A 19704-nucleotide genomic window follows, 5' to 3' on the forward strand; every position below is an offset into this window, starting at 1 on the left:
CCTGAGGTACTTACTAATCCCAGGATGAGTAAAATCATCAGCACCATACAGGTGTGATAAAAGACCTCCATAAGTGTAGTGTGGAGTCATGGGGTCCCCAGAGCAGACAGGGAGGGAAGAAGGTACTGCTGAGACCCCACTGCACCCCAGGGTGCAGCTCCAAATGTCTGCTCCTGCAAGGCGAACGCACATGAAGAGCAAAGGGAGATGAGCTCAGAAAATACAAAGCCTATTTCAGAGAGAGTCTCAAAGGGCTATGGTCATCCATTCAACTGAGTCTGTATAAGCAAGTAAAGACCAGAAAAGCAGAGAAGTCAACTATTAAACTAAACAAGGTTACTATAGGATCAAATGGGTAGATCATGTATTTTTTCAAGTTGTGAATTAGAAGTTCTCAGCCAGCGGCACAGGGGAGAGCAACACAGGCGCTCTGCCGGGGGTGAGGTTCCCCGTGGGCTCAGGGCTGGATGCAGACATGGTGGTGTCAGGGCTGGAGACAGCAGATCAGACTCCATGGCTGCAAGGGCCCTTTTTAGTCCTGTATTGCTGGGAAGGAAATGATGCAAAAGGGATTTTTAGATCACTGTTATTAATAGGCTGGAGATAGCTATAAATTAATACAGTTTGGGTGGTGAAACCTGTGCCACTTCCACATCTATGACAAGAATTACTTAAAACCAGCCTGTGTCCCCTGTCTGTTTCTCCTGCGCCCAGCGCTGCACATTAGGAGGAGCTGATGCTTCAGGCACTGATCACGTTTGGGTGAAATCTCTCAGCATTTGGCTGTCTCTGGTTCACCGCCTTCCCCTCGTGAGCAGCATTTCCACAAATGATCGGTGCCAGCCCCCAAAATGTCTCCCTGCACACCCGGAGGAAAGCGTAGCACCCGCCCGCGTTCGCCGTGCGCTCATTGCCGGCAGCCGGCTGGGCTCGAACCGGGGGCCGGGCGGGCGCTGCGGGACTCCAGTTCCCAGCCAGCCCCGCGGCGCCGGGGCCGTTACTGCCCCCTGCGCCCGGGGCGGCTGAGGGGAGGGCGGCGCTGGGCGGACCCGAGCTGCAGCCCCTTCTGCTCCGCATAAGCGCAGCACACGCCGAGGAGCTGTCCTAGCTTCCCTTCAGGTGACACCACACGAGTCCTTGGTCGTTTTCTCACTTAACTTCCCCTGGGAATATGCTTAACTGTGTTTTCACAGAATCAGAATCACAGAATCAATGTAAGGGACCTCAAAAGCTCATCCAGTGCAATCCCCCCATGGAGCAGGAACAACCCAGATGAGGTTACACAGGAAGGTGTCCAGGCGGGTTGGAATGTCTGCAGAGACTCCACAGCCCCCCCGGGCTGCCTGTTCCAGGCTCTGTCACCCTCACTGAGAAGAAGTTTCTTCTCAAATTTAAGTGGAACCTCTTGTGTCCCAGTTTATATCCATTACCCCTTGTCTTACCATTGGTTGTCAGTTGTTTTGCCCAGGACACTGGCATAAGAAAGGTTTGAAGGACGCTATTTTGCCCATGGAGAGCTGCAATTCACCCCCCACTGCACGGCTAACAGGGCACTGCACTCTCCTTTGCCACATGTGCAATGCATTTTGTCTTCATGTACTGCTGTCGCTTCCACAGACAAAAGATTATATCTGTTCAGTAAAAAAACGGCATTTTTCAATACCCAGAAAAAAACGGGTCCATTAACCACAGTCACTTCTGCATGTTTCTCCTCTTATAACAGAGGAGGTTCAGAAACACAGGGGTTGACCCTCAAGGTGCGCTCACCTGGGGCCCCGTGCAGCCTGGAAATGTGGTGGTTTTGGTGTTTTCCTCCCAGAATCAGGACGCAAATAGCCAAACAAAAGTCTCATTCACTCTCCTACTTTGTCTCCCTCCAGACATAATATCATTTTAATTAAATTACCTTGCCCCAATGAATGAGAATACAAACCACAGATCATATTCCACACTGAATTTTTCCACAGCCTATTTTCTTAACATTCCTTTCTCTGCTCTTCAAGGTCTTTTAGACAGAACACACGTGCTGTGTGAGCCTCTCTTTGGATACTCTAAGGATTAATTGGAGAATATGATGGAAGGAAGAGGAGAGTGTGAGTAAAATAGCTGGTTGATATTTTTATCCTCAAATGTCAGTTCATTACCAAAGTTAGAAAACAGCTGATGCAAAAATCTCATTATGGCCTCATTTAGAATGCATATTTCTTGAGAGACAAAAAATAATTGCCTTGTGTGGCTTACTTGTCCAACACAAATATGCCACATTTTACAGTACGCTTTTGAGACGTGAAGTAAAGAGGTTTTTCTTTAGGGTGCAGTATATTTAATGATCTATTTAACTTGTTTATCTGCGTTTATTTAAAATCTAAAGTAGCGAAGACTCCTACTGCTCTCTATTCTCAACATTCCTATTGATATTCAAGTCACATTATTTGCATAGTTTTTGTGACATTTGGTTATTTATTTGGCAGCTTGTAGACCAGGCAAAATCAAATGGTCAGGGAAGTCACGTCTACAGTCCTTTGCACAAAAGCGCAGATTTCCTGTGACTTTAGTGCTTGTACCAGTGTCTCAGTAGCAGTCAGGTAACTGGGATCTGTGTTCACAAGTGCAGCCAGGATGCAGGAACCTGCTTCTGGGAGTGGGACAGCGGCACAGGGCCTGGGACAGCCCCATGCCCGCTCTGCTGGCCAGAAATCAGGCTGAAGTCCACAGCTGGTTCGGTACGAATCCCCAGGTGGCTTGTAGTGTCCCCCTTGCCTTGCAGAGAACAGCAAAGGTGTAATTTGAGTGGTTTGACTCAGAAGGGAATTCTGCAAGTAAAACCTCCCACTAATTTGTACCAAGCCAGGTTGTTAAGGATGCTCAGAAGGTCACCACGGCTGAGCTGTGGCTGGGATGCAGCCCTGGTGCTGAGTTCTGCAAAGCCCATGTGTAGGGAGGCACAGGGTATGTTCGTTGGTATTGTTTGCTTAATTTCCCTGACATCGACAGTGTGCCATCCATGTAACACTTCTATGCCATCAGAAAACACCCTGAATCATGGGAAATTTGGAAGAAGAAATTAGAAATTACTGTAATATAGAAGAAAGGTGCGGTTGCTGTAGAAATTTGCCAACACTTCTATTAATCTCTGTGGATGAGATTTTATTTCTAGTGGGCCAGACTTAGTCATCTGTAAGCACTTTGACTTGCACCTTACTGTACAGCAAATCCGGTGGGTATCTGTGGGTCTCCTTGTCAAATACGGTTTGGTGCTCACACGAGTAAGAGATGTGGTTGTCCCTGGGAACTCCTGTCTCCATGTCCTCTCTTCACCCACTCCTGGGGTGGCACGGATGTGCTGTCCTTAGCGGCTCCTCCTTCCCATCACCCTGAGCCTGCGATGCTCCAGTTCCAAAGACAAGTGTCTACCATTCACCTGCAAGTTGACAAACTCATTCTAGAAATGAGTTTCACGTAGCCTTGTCGATTTCCCTGACACCTGGCCGTCCCTATTTCTCACCGCGTGTCAGTTTCACGGGATCAGCTCCTGTACCCTTCCGAAAATGCCCGCGGATGTTTTGCCTTTCCCCCCGCTCTCGCCGTTACTACGTGCACCCCACTTGGTAGGAGGAGTAGAAATGTTTACAAGGAGGTCCCAAGAAGCTCAGCTCACGGATCCTGCGCTGGGTGCTCCCCTCCGGCCGGGTGCCGCGGGCGGGTTTGCCGCCGCAGGTAAGCGCTCCCGGAGGGAAGACGCTCTCCGGGGGTGCCGGTCCCTGCTCCCCGCTCCCGCCCCCAACCCGACAAGCCTCCCCGGCTCCCTCCCGAGCCTCCGCGGCGCGGACGCTTGTGAAGGAGCGGGGGGCGGCGCAGCGCTGCGCCTTTAAAACGGCCGCCATGACGCGGGCGGCGGTTGGCGGGGCCGTGTGTGGCGGCGGCGTCAGGCGGGCCGGGAGCCAGGCGGGGCTGCTCCCGGTGTCAAACTGAGCCGCCGCAGAGCGCCCCGCTGCCGGCGCGGGGGGCGGGAGCCGGGGGCTCCGCCGCTCCGGAGCAGCCTGTAGCAATGCTTTGGTTTAGTTGCTCGTAGGTAGGTTTTTCTGTCTTACTTCCCCCCACCCTCCGCCAGCCCCAAAATGACAATGTGGTGCAGTGCTGCCTGGCGAACGGCTTCGGAGATGCTTGTGAGACGGTGCACGCGTGTCACACAGTCCCGGCGGAGCCGCCCCCTGGCGCGCCGCGGGGTGGGGGCAGCCCCCGGAGCCGGAGCCTCCTGCCGGCCGGCGGCTCCGCGGGGGGTGCCCAGCCCCGAGCCCGGGGCGGCTGCCGGGTCCTGCGCGGCCGGGGCGAGCGGACCCTCGGCAGTCGCGCTGCTGCGGGTGGCGTCGTGCGGTCACCTCAGGTGAACCGAGAAGTGATTCCAGGGAACGCGTTGAGTTATCGGGTCAGCGGTGAAGGAAGAAGCATCTTTTTGATTACTTTGTCACTGCTTTCTTGGTGCTTTACGTGCTGCTAGCTATACAATAAAGGGTCTTTATTTTATTTATTTATTTATTTTCCTTCCCTTAACAGCATTATTAATTGCCATCCGCTGTTTTTGCAAAGTTTTATCTGAAGAGTGCGATTTCCCTATTCTGTACTTCCCAGAGCTCTGTGACATTTCACTGGTATCCATTAGTGCTACAGCAAGAACATCCTGAGCCCTTGGTCAGCTCTTTGAGATAGAAATGGCTTACTTGAGAACAGAAAGAAAAGCCTCGGGCCATGCCTGCATGTTTGGTGGAAAAAAACTGTATGGTGAAAGTATTCCAGCGTGCTGCGAGGCGGGAAACAGACTGGATTTTCTCCCGTGTCCTTTGTATGCTCCTTTCCTTTTCAGAGTTCAGTTTACCCTACCTATAGAAGAAGCTGTGCTAGTGCAGGAAGGATGGTCTTATGGATAAGATATTGATTTAGGCCTCAGGAGTTTGGTGCTCAGTCAGTAACTCTGCTGACCAGCTTTCTGTGTCAGATGGGTATAAGTCGCTTTGTGCTCATCTGTAGCACAGATCCCGTATTTGTAAAGCAAGGCTATGGATTTCAGAACCTCACTAGGGCTAAGATCATATGTCATATGTTTGGATCCTCTGTATAGCAAGGTGACTGAAGGCATAGTAAGTCCGTTTGATATCTAGCTATATGTTGCACGTTGATCTCTGTATGAATATATAGCTTGATCAAAATTTTATTAGTTTCAAAAAGGATCAGAGGTAACAGTACCTTCCTTGATTTTCAGGCATTAAGTGTTTCTTGTGTTTGAAGCGCAGGTCAGCTTTTCATAGTTTATTAGCTATTATCAGCTTTGCCAGCCTTCTGAGGAAAACAGCCTTTGACAGTGTTTCCTCTCAGGTGGAAACACGGTTGTGTCCCTGTAGAATGCTTGTTTCTGTTACATTATGTGGCTTTTTACATACTACCAATAATTAAACACAGCTTTTTTCCCCCCTATTGATCAGTTGCTGAAGTAAAAGAAACCTCTATCCTCCCCATGCTAACTGTTGACATGGAAAACAAGGAAAATGGCTCTCTGGATGTCAAAAAGTAAGTGAATCCCTAGTGTTCAGTTTGTGTAAACAGCACATTGATTTTGATTAATAGTTTTCCTTTGGTTTGATGTGGTTGGGAAGGGTGGGCACCTCCATCTTCGCTCATTTCAAACCTTCCTTGTTCTCAATTACATTTATTGTATTTCAGCTTTGAAATAGAAGAGTCTTTGGCATGCAATTGGTTAAAAGTGATATGTGGGGACTTGTATAGCAATGGAGAAATGTAGAAGCTAGTAACTTGAGTTAGGGGTATATCTTTTTCCATTGATTTCTCCTCTCAACTAGTGACTAAAGCAAGTGGTAGCACTGTAACCACTACTCTACTTCTGCTCACCTGTTTGCTAGTGGCTTTTGCAGAACTGGTGTCTGATGGGTAGAAGTGTCCTGTGTGTAAGTCACCTCTGCTTCTTTCAGAGACACATGTGCCCTTCTCTGCCAATTGCCCAGCCATCTAGAGCTGAGAAGCAGCAGCAGCATGTATCTTTGGTGTCAGTTCTCTTCTGGAGCAGATATTTTAAGCTGTTTGCTGGAGAAGCCCTAAACTGCTGGGTTCTTACTTCAGACCTAGGGTGGGAATAAAAGGGAGACATGGTATGCACTGCTGTACAATTTTCTTCAGTGTGGCAGAATGCAGGCTAAGGGATAGGAACTGTTTTGGATGCATTTCTGTATCCTTAAAGCTCAGCAATTCTTTAATTAGGACTAGCAATTCTGAATGAATTTATGAACTGGGGAGTGGAGTTTGGTGTGGAAAAACTGGGTCTTGCTGCTTTAGGGTTATAGAAGCCATTCTGAGATACATATATACATATGTAGATATTTTAAAAAACAAAACACACAAAAAGATACTAGAGAGAATTCTTTGTCTTCTTAAACTGCAACACTTTTGCAAAGCTGCATCTCATTCTTCACCTTTACTTCTCTTTTCCATAAGCCTTCCAAAAAAACTTGGAAACGCTTATATTCCCAGGCACTACAGTAATATAAATAATAATAATGATGATAGTCACTTCAGAGTACTGATAAAACACCTGATTATGACACAGCATCAAAAGATCTGGTGGTGGCCATTAACATCAGCATGCTGCCCCTTCACTTGAGACACTGGTTGCAGCACACCAACGTAAAATGCATTTCTCTCTTCAGTGACTATGAGTAGATTATAGCATGTATGTCCCTCAGAAGCCACCTTCTATTGGCAGACTTGCTTTCTACAGTGAGAGCTCCTCCGTAGTGGGAGGAGAAGGCAGGCGGTCAAAGCAAAGACAGTTTACATTTAATCATTTCCCCCCAAGGCTCAAGTGATAAAAGCTTAACTCCTCATTGTGAAGGTGGCTTTTTAAAACTGATGGGGGTTGTCATTAAAATGACCAGGACCTGTAGTTTCTGAATGAATGTATACAGTAAGTATATGTGCTATCTACAAAGGAAATATTTGCCACTTTCTTGACGTGTTTATAAATAGATTGGATAAAGTGTTTGTTCACAGCTAGGTCCTTTCAGACCTTGCTGCTTCTGCCACATGATGGCAATAAAGGCACAGGGACAGTGGTGAAAAGCAGACAAGCCTCATCTTTATTTATTAATGGTGCATCTAGTATCTCATTACAAAGCCTAAAATGCCAGTCCTCTTTAGATTTTACAGCATCCGGGATGTGTGGCATAGACCAGTGTATGGCTAAGCCATGGCTGTTATATATTGCCTTTTCTTATCTAAAGGATAGAATCATGTGCAGCAGCAGGGCAAGGAGGAGCCTGTTAAAGTTTAGAAGCCAAATAAGCATCTGCGTGTGTATATGGGTTGAAATCCAGGCAGCCTCCAGCAGTCTGCAACACGCCTGTGAGTCTTCTGCAGCTGTAGCTGTGGAAATTGGCTCCACTTGAGGTCCAGCATGATGCTGTTCCTTGAGGCAGGAACTTGCAATTATTTCCTGTGATTATTTGATGACTAAGGTAGGGCCCCTGAAGTCATTGCAGTTGAGCCTGGGATGGGGCTGGACCCAGCGGTAGTTCCCTAGTGGTAAAAGAGGAGCTACATGAAGAACTAATGCACCTGGGCTGAAATACAAAATTGTGGGAAGGAGGGTTTGGAATTTAGTTTGAAATTTAAGTGTCTTTGGGAAGTAAGCAAAGTACAGGTAGGAGGCATCTTTACAGATTGAATATTTTGTTTGCTGTTTACGAAGAATTAAATTCAATCTATTTTAGAAATTATTGCTGTTTAAAAAAACCACTGAGTTGTTGGGGTTTTGTTTGTTTATTTTTAAGTAGAAGATGAGTCATTGAAAGCGATTGTCTATGTCTTAGGTAAAATGCTGCTTTTACAAATATGTGTAGGTTTTGTGTAGTGCATTTCACATTTTACTTCCTGAGCCTCAGAATGTGCACATCACTAAAACTCTTAATTGTAAGGCACGCTTTGATTTAAAAAAAAAAAGCTGCATGCAGCTCTGATAAGGCCAGATAGTCTCATTTTCAATTTTGCTGAGTGTTGCCTTTCTATGTAATCACAATCAGTGAAGCGATTACTTGATGAGCGAAAGTAAGAAACTGTGGCCCTTTGCTCATTGCTCTGAGATATGTGTATATTCCATGTGATAAGTGAAAGAAACTGCTTTTGGATAGTCAAGTGCAGCAGTTGCAGTGTGAGTCTCTAGGGCCAGAATTTTGTTGTCACATTGGCGGGTACTTTCGAGGAGTTAGGGGAGAAGCAAAAACCATTTTACTCATGAGACCTTCTTCCCAGGGCTCAGCTAGTTGTAGAAACTGGGATGTTGTAGGAACAGTGATGGGAGGCACTGTATGTGATTCTGTTCACTTCTTTTCATGGCTGGTTGGAAAAATGGTGGGCCCTTGATTCACTCAGTTATTTTGCTGGAAGACATACAAGTCTAGGCAAGACAGAGGTGGTGAGAGTTGGAAAAGAAAAATTTGAAGGACAGAACAAAGATGCTGTCAGCAGAGTATAATCTGTGTTTCTTTTCCAGCTGGTGCTGTTGAAAATCAAAGTCCTGCCTCTGAGCTTCAGGATCTGAAATGGACAGGATTCTGAAATCTGCCATGATCTGCATGTTTTTGATATTTCTTCATTAGCATTCTAGTTAAGCATGCAGAACAGTGGGAAATGTCTGGCATGAACTTTGGGAGTTCTAGCTGGAGAAACATGTTAAAGAAGCTCTTTCTTTTGATGTCTTGCTCTTCATCCTCCTAAATTGCTATAGGAAAGGCAATCACGCTCACTGTGTGTCTTTTTACCAATAATCTGCAGATACACAGAGGTTACCTGAGATAGGGTGGTGGCAGGTTGAGGATGAGAAATGCAGGAGAAGAATAGTAATATGAATGAATAGGTTTGGTTGTTTTTGCTACTGTGGAAAGCAATTACCTGAGGTCAGTCACAGAAGGAATTAATTCTAATTGTGTTTGATGGATATTTTACCGGATTCATAGCTCTTTTAAAAGTCCATAGATTTGTTCAAGGATTAGTCCAATTTTGAGAAATTTTCTGTATTGAGCAATTAGTGCAGTCATTGGTGTCTCTTTTTTGTTTTGTTTTTGCAAGGTAAAGCTGGTTTCCAGGAGTTTCTACCCACGTTACAAGGAAGCACAGTCTCATCGGGGGAAAGTATAATCCACGTACTGCAATTCTTTATAACTACTTGGTAGCTGAAAACAAGCTGCAGTCTTGAAAGACAGGGATTTGGTACCTCAGTCACGGTAGTCTTTTTTCTCCAACTGCAAAAGCAGCACACTTGCAGGAAAAGATCCTGACTGATTACCTTTGGCTGATGTGAAGATTCATATGCTTTCTTCTTTTCTGAAAGGAGAGGTAACTCAGTTGTCCCAGCATCAGGTCTTTGAAATGGAAGAGAACAGGGGTCACTGTTCTGTATCAGGGCAGGGGGGAGGTGTGTCAAAGGACAGCTTTCCTGGAGGAACAGATGTGCATGGAGTGTGCACAAAGAAGCAACGCGTGCTCTGCATACATTTAGTGATTACTTGTCTGGATTTACACTTTGCAGTTCAGTAGAGAACGGGAGACCTCCGGATCCTGCTGACTGGGCTGTTATCGATGTTGTGAATTATTTCAGAACAGCTGGATTTGAAGAACAAGCCAATGCTTTTCAAGAACAGGTAAATCTGCTAGGAAAAACTTTTTGACTGCCATCAGTTTCTCACATTGCACGTTTTTACCATGGACCTGGTTATATGATGTTAAATGGGGGTGAAAATCCCACATTAATGGGAGATTTGAGTTTGTTATTGAGTGAAAATCCATGGGACTATGATTTTTGAGTAATAATATTGTTCTGCAAGATGTAGATAATGGGTTGGAGTTTGTTTAAGACAGTCATCTGAAAGGTAAGGAATCTAAGCTAATTTTCTGGCTTGCATTCAGTCTCCCTGTACAACCCACTCAGTTTCACACTCTCATTATTTAAAATGTGAATGGTAATTCCCTTCTTCCTTAGTGTACTGTGCAAATACACTCATGAGTATTTATAAAATCCAGGGCTCCTAAGAAGGAAATTGCTTTTGAAGACGTAGTGTGAAAAAGAGCCTCCTGTGTTGCATTGAACTTGGCAGTGCAAGTGAACAGGGAAAAGACAAGCTGGCAATAAAGGGGAAGAATCTTTGTAGGCACAGGAGCAGCATGGTTGTAGGACTTGGTCTGAGAAAGGGGCTGGGTCTTCATTTCTGGGCTTTGTGTAACTGCTGATGCTAATGGATGGCTGCTTTTGGTAGTCATATGACCCTTTGTAACCCACCCATCAGCACACTGGTGAGGTGCTGTAATGTGGCAGGATAGGGCCGTTGGCTTACGGAGCCTACAGTCCACCTGTTCCTTGGAGAGGGAACTTGTCCAGATTGTCAGTTCAGCACCTTCCTGGATATGTTTATAGGTTTCCGTGTGACCGCCAGGAAATGAGTTACCAACACTTGTATTTAGTATCAAAGTAGATGGTTTGACTTTCCAAGACACTGAGCTAGTACAAGTCACCAGCAGCTTTGCAGGGAAACTTTACATCTGATGTGAAATAACATGAATTTTGGTCAGGTTAGTGTTGCTGACCTTCAGCACCTGGACAGTGAAATCCCATCTGGTTGTAACTGACGAGTACGACAAAGTATCACAACTTAGCTCTTTGTTTTTGGAGGTGAAAAACCTGGTGGTTGGGTAATTCTCTGGCAGGGTGCAGAGAGAGCTGCTACTAATTTTTCAGAAGTTGAAGATGAGTAAACAGGCAGAAAAAACTATTTAAGTGTATCCATTCCTCAGTACCAGCATCCATGTCTCCTCAACAGCCTTGGAGATGTGGCTTAAAAAAACACATGGGCAAAGTAGTTGCAGCCTCTGGGTTTTTTTCCTTATACTGACAGATACCTCTGACTTTCATCAAATATCTTAACTTCTCTGCACCTTAGTTGGCTTGTCAATAATACTGCAGTAATTACTACTGATCTTGCAGCAGCAAGGTGAGGCTAACTCATGAGTTTTGGCAAAGTAATTTGCAACAGCCTGATGGAAAGCAGCATAGAAGTAAGCGTAAAGCTTTTATTAGTATTCTGCAGTGAGGGCAAGTGGCTTCAGGAGGATAGCTGAAGTAAGCTGCTTTTCAGCAATGTTTTGGCAAGGCTCTGCTAGGATAGCCATGGGCAGAAACATGGCTGTGATTCTGCTGCCAACTTCCCTTTGTGCCAAAGCCTTGGAGAGGGAGGTTGACAGCTGCCACCAACATACAGCCAGGAGATGTAGGATGGACACTCACAGCAGAAGCCATTGCCACTTCCTTCCCCCTCCAGTCCCTTGGCAGCAGGGGGAGCAGCAAGTGCCTGGTTCTCTGTTCCAGCTCTGCTAGCCCATTCCCTGTCTGCCCCACGAACAACCCTGTCCCTGACCTCTTACTGGGGTGGTGCTCTGTTTCCTCCACACTGTTTACTAGCCACTAACTTTAACACTGTGCACTTACAGGATTTGTTACTAGGATGTCCCAGGCATGGCAGTGCAGTCAGATTCACTTTGAACCCTTAGCCATCCTCTGTCTGTAGAGTGACAAGCATGCAGCTAAAGCTCTGGCCATCTCAGTTTTTCTCTGCCATTTGTACTGCAGTTTACCTGGGCCCCAGAAATCTAAATTAATTTGATGTGCCACTGTGCCGAATATGTACTGGAAGGGGAATGAGGAATATAAATAGTAAAGTATTCCATTTCACCTACAACACTGGGAAATTGTTTTCAACTGAGCTGCTTCAGTAGGCCTAGCACAACAGTTTCCTTACGAAACATCCATAACCCAGAATGTAATAATGAGATCTACTATTACATTCAACTTTCACACAACAGTAACTGAGCTCACATGTTCTTTTGATGAATCTGAATACATATGGGCTCACCCAAAGCAAGTGACTCAGAATTTTGAAGACCTGAATTTTTCTCACATCATTTTAAGGAAAATGAGAAAATGTTGTAAGGACTGCAGGATGTTTTATTAAAACTGCATTGTAAATGCTGATGATTGTATGATGATTATACATTATTCCTTCTTGGAGTTCCACTGATGTCAGCAAGTCAAAAGAGCTCACTGATGAAAACAGATTCAACTGGTATTGCCCAGTAACACAAACCCCTAACATCAGCAAGCAAATCAGACAAGCCAAGAAGCTGGGGGCACAGGATAACTGAAGAGAGAGGCAGACCAGATGCAGGATGGGGGTATGAACACCTTCATAGAACTGCTGCCTGCCAGGACATGGCTGAGCTTTCTCCAGGAGGCTTGGGAACCTAGGGGGCTGGGGCTCACCCAAAGGCTGAAGCTGTTTGCCATGTCTCAAGACATGTTAGTGCTATGTCTGACCTTCAGTATTGCCCATCTGGCTTCTTGACTGTTAGTATTGCAATAGCCAGATAAGGCCAAGTAACCCAGTGGCAGTTTGCTGGCCTCACTGCAAAGCCTTACCTGCGGGGAAACAGTTTGGTGACAGCTTGTGTCCGCTGTGGCTTTCAGGCAGAGCTGTGACATGGGGAAGCATGTGGGCATGCTAGCTACCATGTTTTCATGTCAGCGGTATTGTCAGACCTTGCAGTGCTCAGTCACTTAAAGAACAGAAAGAGTGCTGGGACAACTTGAAGCTTAGCGGGATCTTTGCTTATTTGCTGAACACGATACACTAGTGCTGCTGGCGTCATCCTGGCACAGTGGGAAATTGTTGTTAGCCATAGTTGTGCAGAGGAGCACCTCTGCAGATGATATTAAAAAGGTAAACAGAAAGCTGGTTTTGAAGTTGCATCCTGAAAAAAAATCCAGTAAATAGAGAAGTGGCAGAGAAGAAATTCAGAGAAGTCACCAAAGCATACAAAATCTTATCTGGTGCCAAAACATGGAATGACGATGAAAAATGTACAGAAGCAGGTTTAAGTGGAAAACTGGAAAGAATTGGAAGTGGTAAAGCTTATAATACATACAAAGATATAAACCCCTCATTTCTACCCACATATGTTTAGAGAATCAGTTTTCTGTTCAATGAAAGCCTTAGGAGTTGCCAACATTTCTAGAATCCACAGGGAACCCCGTGGAAGAAGAAGGGAAAGGCATAGATGCTTTTTTTCCTATTCTTGGAGTTTTTCCTGTCCCGGGTATGGGATTACTTCATTGGCATCCTACCAGGCTGGAGGCTGTTCTTCCTCCATAGCATCGTTGAATGGCAGTAGCAAAGGCAACTTCAGATGGGTCATAGTAATGAGCAAAATACTCACTGGTGTCAAAACTCCCACAGAAAGAATTGTGATAAATGGATAAGAGAGATTAGAAACTGGTTTTAACCATGAAAATTATCAACAGTAATTGGGAAGAGACATCGGATATAATTGAGTAAAAAGTTATTTGAAACATTTTTTCTTTTAGAAATAATGTTACATGAGGGCTCAGCAGTCATACCTTTTGGGGAGATTTTAAAGAAATCCCACTTTCAGCTGATCTTTGACTATGTTGTGGTTTGTCCATGTATTTTGTGTTAATAAACTATCAAATCATGAGAGAGATCAGTCTGGACAAATTCATGATGAACTCTAATATAAGTCTTTCTCTTTTCACTTTGAGTTGTACTCAAGGACAGGATCTCTGACATTTCTGAGGCAACATTTAATATTTCTGAGGCAGATGCTGCAATGGGATAAATAGATGTGTGGTGTTTATAATATTTATAAAAATACAAAATTTTGGCAATGTATTATTATGAACAACAACAATATATGCAAGCATTTGAACTGATTGTTGGCTATTGATAACAAATTCAACATTTACTAGTTGTGGTGTGTTGTTTTGGTGGGGTTTTTTTTAATTAAAAGTAAAAAAACCCCATGCATCAGCAGAGTGAAGTCCAGTGCAGTCAAATGCCAAAGGCTACATCCTTCTTTGAGCTATGACAACTTTGGGAGGCCTGGCTCTGTTGTGAGACACCAGTGAATGCATTATTGCATTATTGTGTTGGTGTAGCCCCTGTTTCCTGAGTAGTGCAGCGTGAATGAACAAGTTGGGGTTGTCGAGACCTGAGCTGTTGTTTTCAGCCTCTTCCACTGTAAGTGGAGGAAGGAAAGTTCCCTCAGAGTGTTGAGGTCCGCAGTTAGGCCCTTCTAATTTCTGATGGCAGGAGTCTATTTCTTTTCCCACAGGAAGCATGGGAAGGTTGGCCTTTTAAAGAGAGCACCTGCAGTCAGTAGCAAATGCTGACTAGTCCCAACTTGCATATCGCTATCAATGGTAATTCTTGTGAAATGCACTTCATAAGCCACCTTCTTAAGAGTATCCTTACCTTCATGGCTGATAATTAGGCAATCTGCACATGTACCTATTAATTTGAAACAGCTTTACAGGGACAGAATTTTTAAATAAAGCTCATTTGGGTTTTGTGCTTGACTAAATAGTACTTATGCCTTGGTCAACACAGGTGAGCACTTGAAAAGCAAGCAGCAGAATGTAGCAGCTACAAACATAGTTTCAGAAAAAATAAAAGCTACTATTTCTTTTCTCATTGATTCCCTGTAGTAGTCTTCCATTTGTTGCATGACTGTTCTCATCTATTAGATTTGTACATTTGTCTTTATCCACTCTTTAATTCTTCTTATAGGAAATTGATGGCAAATCATTACTGTTGATGACAAGAAATGATGTACTGACTGGACTTTCATTAAAACTGGGGCCTGCGCTGAAAATCTATGAATATCACGTAAAACCTCTACAGACACAACATCTAAAGAATAACTCTTTGTAGCGAATTGTCTAATTGGGGTCATGTTGTGCCTCAAACAATAAATAAGCAATTTGGTTTCATGTGATGGAACTTTGTAAAGACAGAATATATCTATTAAGAATTTAAACCAAATTACAATATATATCCTATTGGATAGAGTTGGCAATATACAATATACTGAGTCTGAACTGAGAGAGGTGGTATGTATTTTTTACATAGTACATAATGGTTTTCTCTTTTAGGAATTGTCAATGAGCATGTTGATAGCTGCATCACTGTATCCAGAACAAAAGGGACGTATGTCATTCTCATTTTTGAGCCAGACATCTTCTTTACTTAATGAATTAAAATACCAAAAATAGAAACCAAACCCAAACAAAGATTACATGCATCTTTGGGAGAGAAAAACCAATTGAAGTAGGTTTTGGTTTACCTTGAAGAACTACTAAAATTACTACTAATAATTTTAGGATGAGACTGACACTGGCCAACTCACCCTTTTTTGCAAAGGGTCCTATTTTGACCTTATTAAGGTTTACTTGTGATATGCTGCAATGTTTAAAGCTGTACATACAACTAACATAACCCCTTCGATAGCAGAAGGCATTTGCTGACAGGTGAAACTGGCTTGTGTATTTTTTGCTGTCCTTTAAATTTTCAGCTTGTTTTCACCTGTTTTTAATAGTAGTCCTGTGTGAAGCATAGTTGGTTTTAAAAAGTTTGTGTTGCTTTGCAAAACAAAACTCTTTCATTTTATTTCTTACTTTTAATTTATGATCACTTGTTTTCTAACATTATGCAGAAATTTGTAAAAAGAGTAAAATTCTGCACATTTTTAATATTGTCTGTCATTGGTGTTGTAATGGTTGATTTCTTTTTTAATGCTTTACTTAACAGTTTGAATACTTTGCTTTAAGAACTGAAAGAAGCTGTCTCATCACTATACATCTCTGTTAAAAGAGAGTCTTGTTTAATCTGTTTGTACCAGTTCCCTATTTGATAGGTTGCTTGCTATATTCCAATAAAGTATTGCTTATGTTTGGATTCAGTTCACTTTACAGATCTTTTACTTTCTCTATTTCTTTGTTGTGGTATATTTGAGCTCCTGTTTTTCTCCATTTTTCCATTAAAAAGCTACTAAAACTGACTTAATATTCAATGTTCTTGTGATTACTTTTAACGCCACCTACCAAGATATTTAAAGATTTCATTATTTATGTTTTTTCTTATCTAGCGTTATACACTGCTGAAGGAAAGAATATGGAGGCCTGGTCACAGTTCACCAGTAACATCTGTGCTTCTCTTACCCCTTTCTAGAGCGGTTGGTGGTGCAGAAGCAGGGTGGTTTATCCCAATACATAATCCTGTGTTACTGAAAGATGAATTTAATATTCTCTTTTTCTCTGTTTGCATGTTTGCTGTGGGATTGGCACATTTTGTAGATCTATGGACGACACAGAATTAAAAGTAAAACATATGTATTATATCAGGGAGTAAAAGTCTCCACTGTACAGTCATGAGAGCTCATTTTGGTGATGACTGAACGCTGTGCTTTCTTTTAACAGGTTTTAATGAGCAAATGAATTGCATTCAGAACCATCCAGATTGTATTCCCCTTTTGATCAGCACTACTAACTGGTTCATACAAGCAGAAGCCCAACAGAAACCTCACAGCAAGTGTGAAAGGGAGTTTGGAGGATACTCAGAACTGTAACAATTGATTTTTACTGCCCCTGATCTATATTATAGTTTCCCACTGTTCTCTGAGCTTCCTAATGCTGCTGTTTCCTTTGTGCAGGTGACCATTCTGATTTTTGTCTGTTACATTCCCCTTGCTGTTTCTGGGAGAACAAAAAATCTTTTTAAAAGAGACTGGAGGGTTTGAAAGAGGAAGTCAAAGCCAGATTATTTTTAGCTACCATTCCTCTTGCCGAAAACACAGCTGCTGTTGAGACGAGGAAGCGACTGATGTGCAATACTGGATACCATTTCAATACTGCAGTTCTGAGTGTTGTCGAGCTGTGCAAGATTCCAGTTTATAACGTGCCCTTCATGTGCCCGCAGCTAGGAGAGAGTCACTCCAAAGCCCTCCCTGTGCTTTGGGTGGTGGTTGAGCTGCCAGGTGTCCAGCTGCTCAGCTGATTCTGGGTGTGAGAGTGACGATGGTCTGAGGCTGTGTTCCTTTTCATATGATAATTATTATAACAAGGTCTTTTTTTCTTAGCCCCTGTAGTTAAGGAATTGTATGATTTACTGATGTTCATTTGTATCCTGCATGTGTTGAATACTTACTCTCAGAATAACACTAGTTGGTAGATGCTGTAAATTTGGGGAATGCAGCTGTAACCCCAAACACCTGGAGAGCCCAAGGGGAGCACCATGAAGACGGTAAGTGGCCCTTGGTCTCCATGTGAGAGTTCCATTGATTTGAAGGCTGCTGATGAGTACTGGAGACCGCTGTTGTGTTTATATGCTGCACTCATGAGCATCTTTGTTAAAGGAACAGTCAGCAGTTGTAACTGCTGTATCATCACCTCATCTGCTGATAAGGCAACAACAAATATCTTGACATTGGCAAGCTTGCACTCATCTCAAGATGTTCTCTTCCCCTTTTCAGATGATTGCTGTAATTCAGCTGCCCCTCTAGAAACACTCTGCAGTACTTGCTATGTTGAGGATGGCCCTGACTCTGTAGCAACTAAATTGTACCAAAAAAGTGAGGAAAGGCTCATCATCTGCACTGATCTCTGATTCAAGAGTAACCTTGCTTTGTCTTGTGCTGGTGGATTGCAGCAGGAGGAGGGAAATAAGAAGTAAGGAACTTGTCACTGAGTTTGTTTCCCAGCTGGTGGCCAAACTATAGGGGGAAAGTGTGGAAGCAGGTGTGTACCTGGGTGTAGCAACCCTCTTTTGCAAGGATACTCCTACTCCCTCCTCTTTTCTGTATAAATAACCACATGCCAGTTTGCCTGGGCTTCTCCACCTGGAAATATTTGTAATCTAGAAGATTTAGAACATTGCAGGAGTACAAGGGCATTAAGACTTGAGATCTTTTCCAGACAGATGTAGATGTTAATGTGGGAATTGACACCTAATGCTGCTATTGAGAGGCAGCAAAGCCCCCTCAGCGCTCAGGCACTCTGGTTTCTGCTGTTATGTTTCCCTCTGCACCAAAGGTTTATCTCCCCCTTCTTTTTCTAGTTTTGAATCTCTCCAATATTGTTTGGTTTGGGTTTTCAGCTCTAAAGTAGCCAGACAGGAAAGATACTTGTCCTCACTGATTTTATTTTCTGTTCTCTCCCTTCTTTGATTTGTCTGATATTTTTTATTATTGTTATATTTCTCTGTCCCTGCCCACTGATTCCCCCTGCCCCCATCTTCCTTGCTTATCTTCTAGTATCTCTTGCCTCTGTTACTTTATGTTCCTGTTCCAGGCTGCCCCCCTGTGCACCTCCATCTGTCAGGACCTGGGCAGGACAGGGAAGCATTTACTTGTGGCAATACCTGACCTGCTATGGTCAGCTGGTGGACTGCACGCTTGCCTTTGCTTCTCCCCAGGGCTGTGAAGGGCTCCTCCAGCTCTCTCTGGCAAGGCAGCAATGGGGCGGGTGCCCCTTTCCTGGTTCTCTCCGCCACTCGTGTTTTGGGAGCCTGGCAGAGGTGAGCTGCTGTGCTGGAGTGCAGGGCGCACTGGATCCTGAAGGGAACACGGCAGGTTTCAACTCCATGCAGCTAAGAGTTTGCGAGTCTGTAGTAAAACTATGTGACAACTAATCCCACCTCATGTTGACTCTTATTTGGTTGCCATAGATCCAGTTGCACACCAGCTGATATAGTGTCATTTAGATGTATATTTATATATATATATATATGTATGTATACATGTATGAGACCAGGTGTGTGTACATGCACTCAGGTATGTGTGTGTCTTTTATTTCTCAGCATCTTATGAATGTTAATGTTCGGTCTCAGAATCACAAACCAGTTTATATCTTAATTACAGATGAGATGTGAGTTAATATTTTTGATCCTATAACTGAAGACATTTCATAGGTTTCCTTTCTAGATACAGCTGTGTGCTTTCCAGAAAGAAAATGGTTGGCTGTTTCATGTATGCAAAGAGTGGAATTCTAACTTCAAAAGTACTTATATTGAGATTTCTAGCTGGAAAGGGGTTTTTTTGGTCACTTTTAAGTCAGCTCAGTTCAACTTAAAATCAGGGTTCTGTACTCCTGGTAAAAGCAAGATTATTAAAAAAAAAAAAAAAGGACAACTTTAAAGAGGGAAAAAGTGGCTGTAATAGTTAATAAAAACCGACAGGTTTAAATGTATATTGGAAAATGTGTAGCCTGAATATATATAGAATAACACAGCCAGTGAAGACAGATAACTTGTACTGACCCTGAAGGTGACATTTCGTCTCTGGTTTAGATATTGGCTAATGAGTTTAGCTAGTGCCTTTTATCTGTGTGACATCAGCTGTACGTGGCGCATGATCAGCAGCTGAGGAGGCTTGTGGTTGAACTGTCCTGGGCTGTTATCAGAACTGAACAGGATGCCAAAGAATCAGGCACTAAAAAGATGGTAAGGTGTTTGTGCACCCGAAATACCCCGTTTCTTGGTAGGAGGCCCCAGGTGCTATAAACTAGTGGGATATGGCCCAGGACTAGCAAGGTCCATGTTATCAGCAAGAAGATACCTTTTAAATGACAGCTTTACAATCTACTAGCTGCTGCTTATTTTCATCAAGTGTGATTTCATCAGGAAAGCATCACAGCTTACTGTGAGTAAAACACAGTAAGCAACTGGAATAGCTCCTCTGGACAGGAACTGAAAAAAATGTCACTCTCAATTAAAATAATGCAAGTCCATTGCAGAGATTGAATCC

General features: G+C 43.6%; 1 protein-coding gene across 1 annotated transcript; it reads left to right on the forward strand.

Moving 5' to 3' along the window:
* Positions 1-2071: 2071 nt before the first annotated feature.
* Positions 2072-14837, forward strand: SAMD13 (sterile alpha motif domain containing 13; the record flags this gene model as incomplete). Its single annotated transcript, XM_080348976.1, has 4 exons — positions 2072-2093; positions 5478-5562; positions 9590-9701; positions 14694-14837. The coding sequence occupies 4 exons, from the start codon at positions 2072-2074 to the stop codon at positions 14835-14837; spliced, it is 363 nt and encodes a 120-aa protein (XP_080205102.1).
* Positions 14838-19704: the final 4867 nt, after the last annotated feature.

Source organism: Nesoenas mayeri, assembly GCF_963082525.1.
Source record: "Nesoenas mayeri genome assembly, chromosome: 8".
Taxonomy (NCBI): domain Eukaryota; kingdom Metazoa; phylum Chordata; class Aves; order Columbiformes; family Columbidae; genus Nesoenas; species Nesoenas mayeri.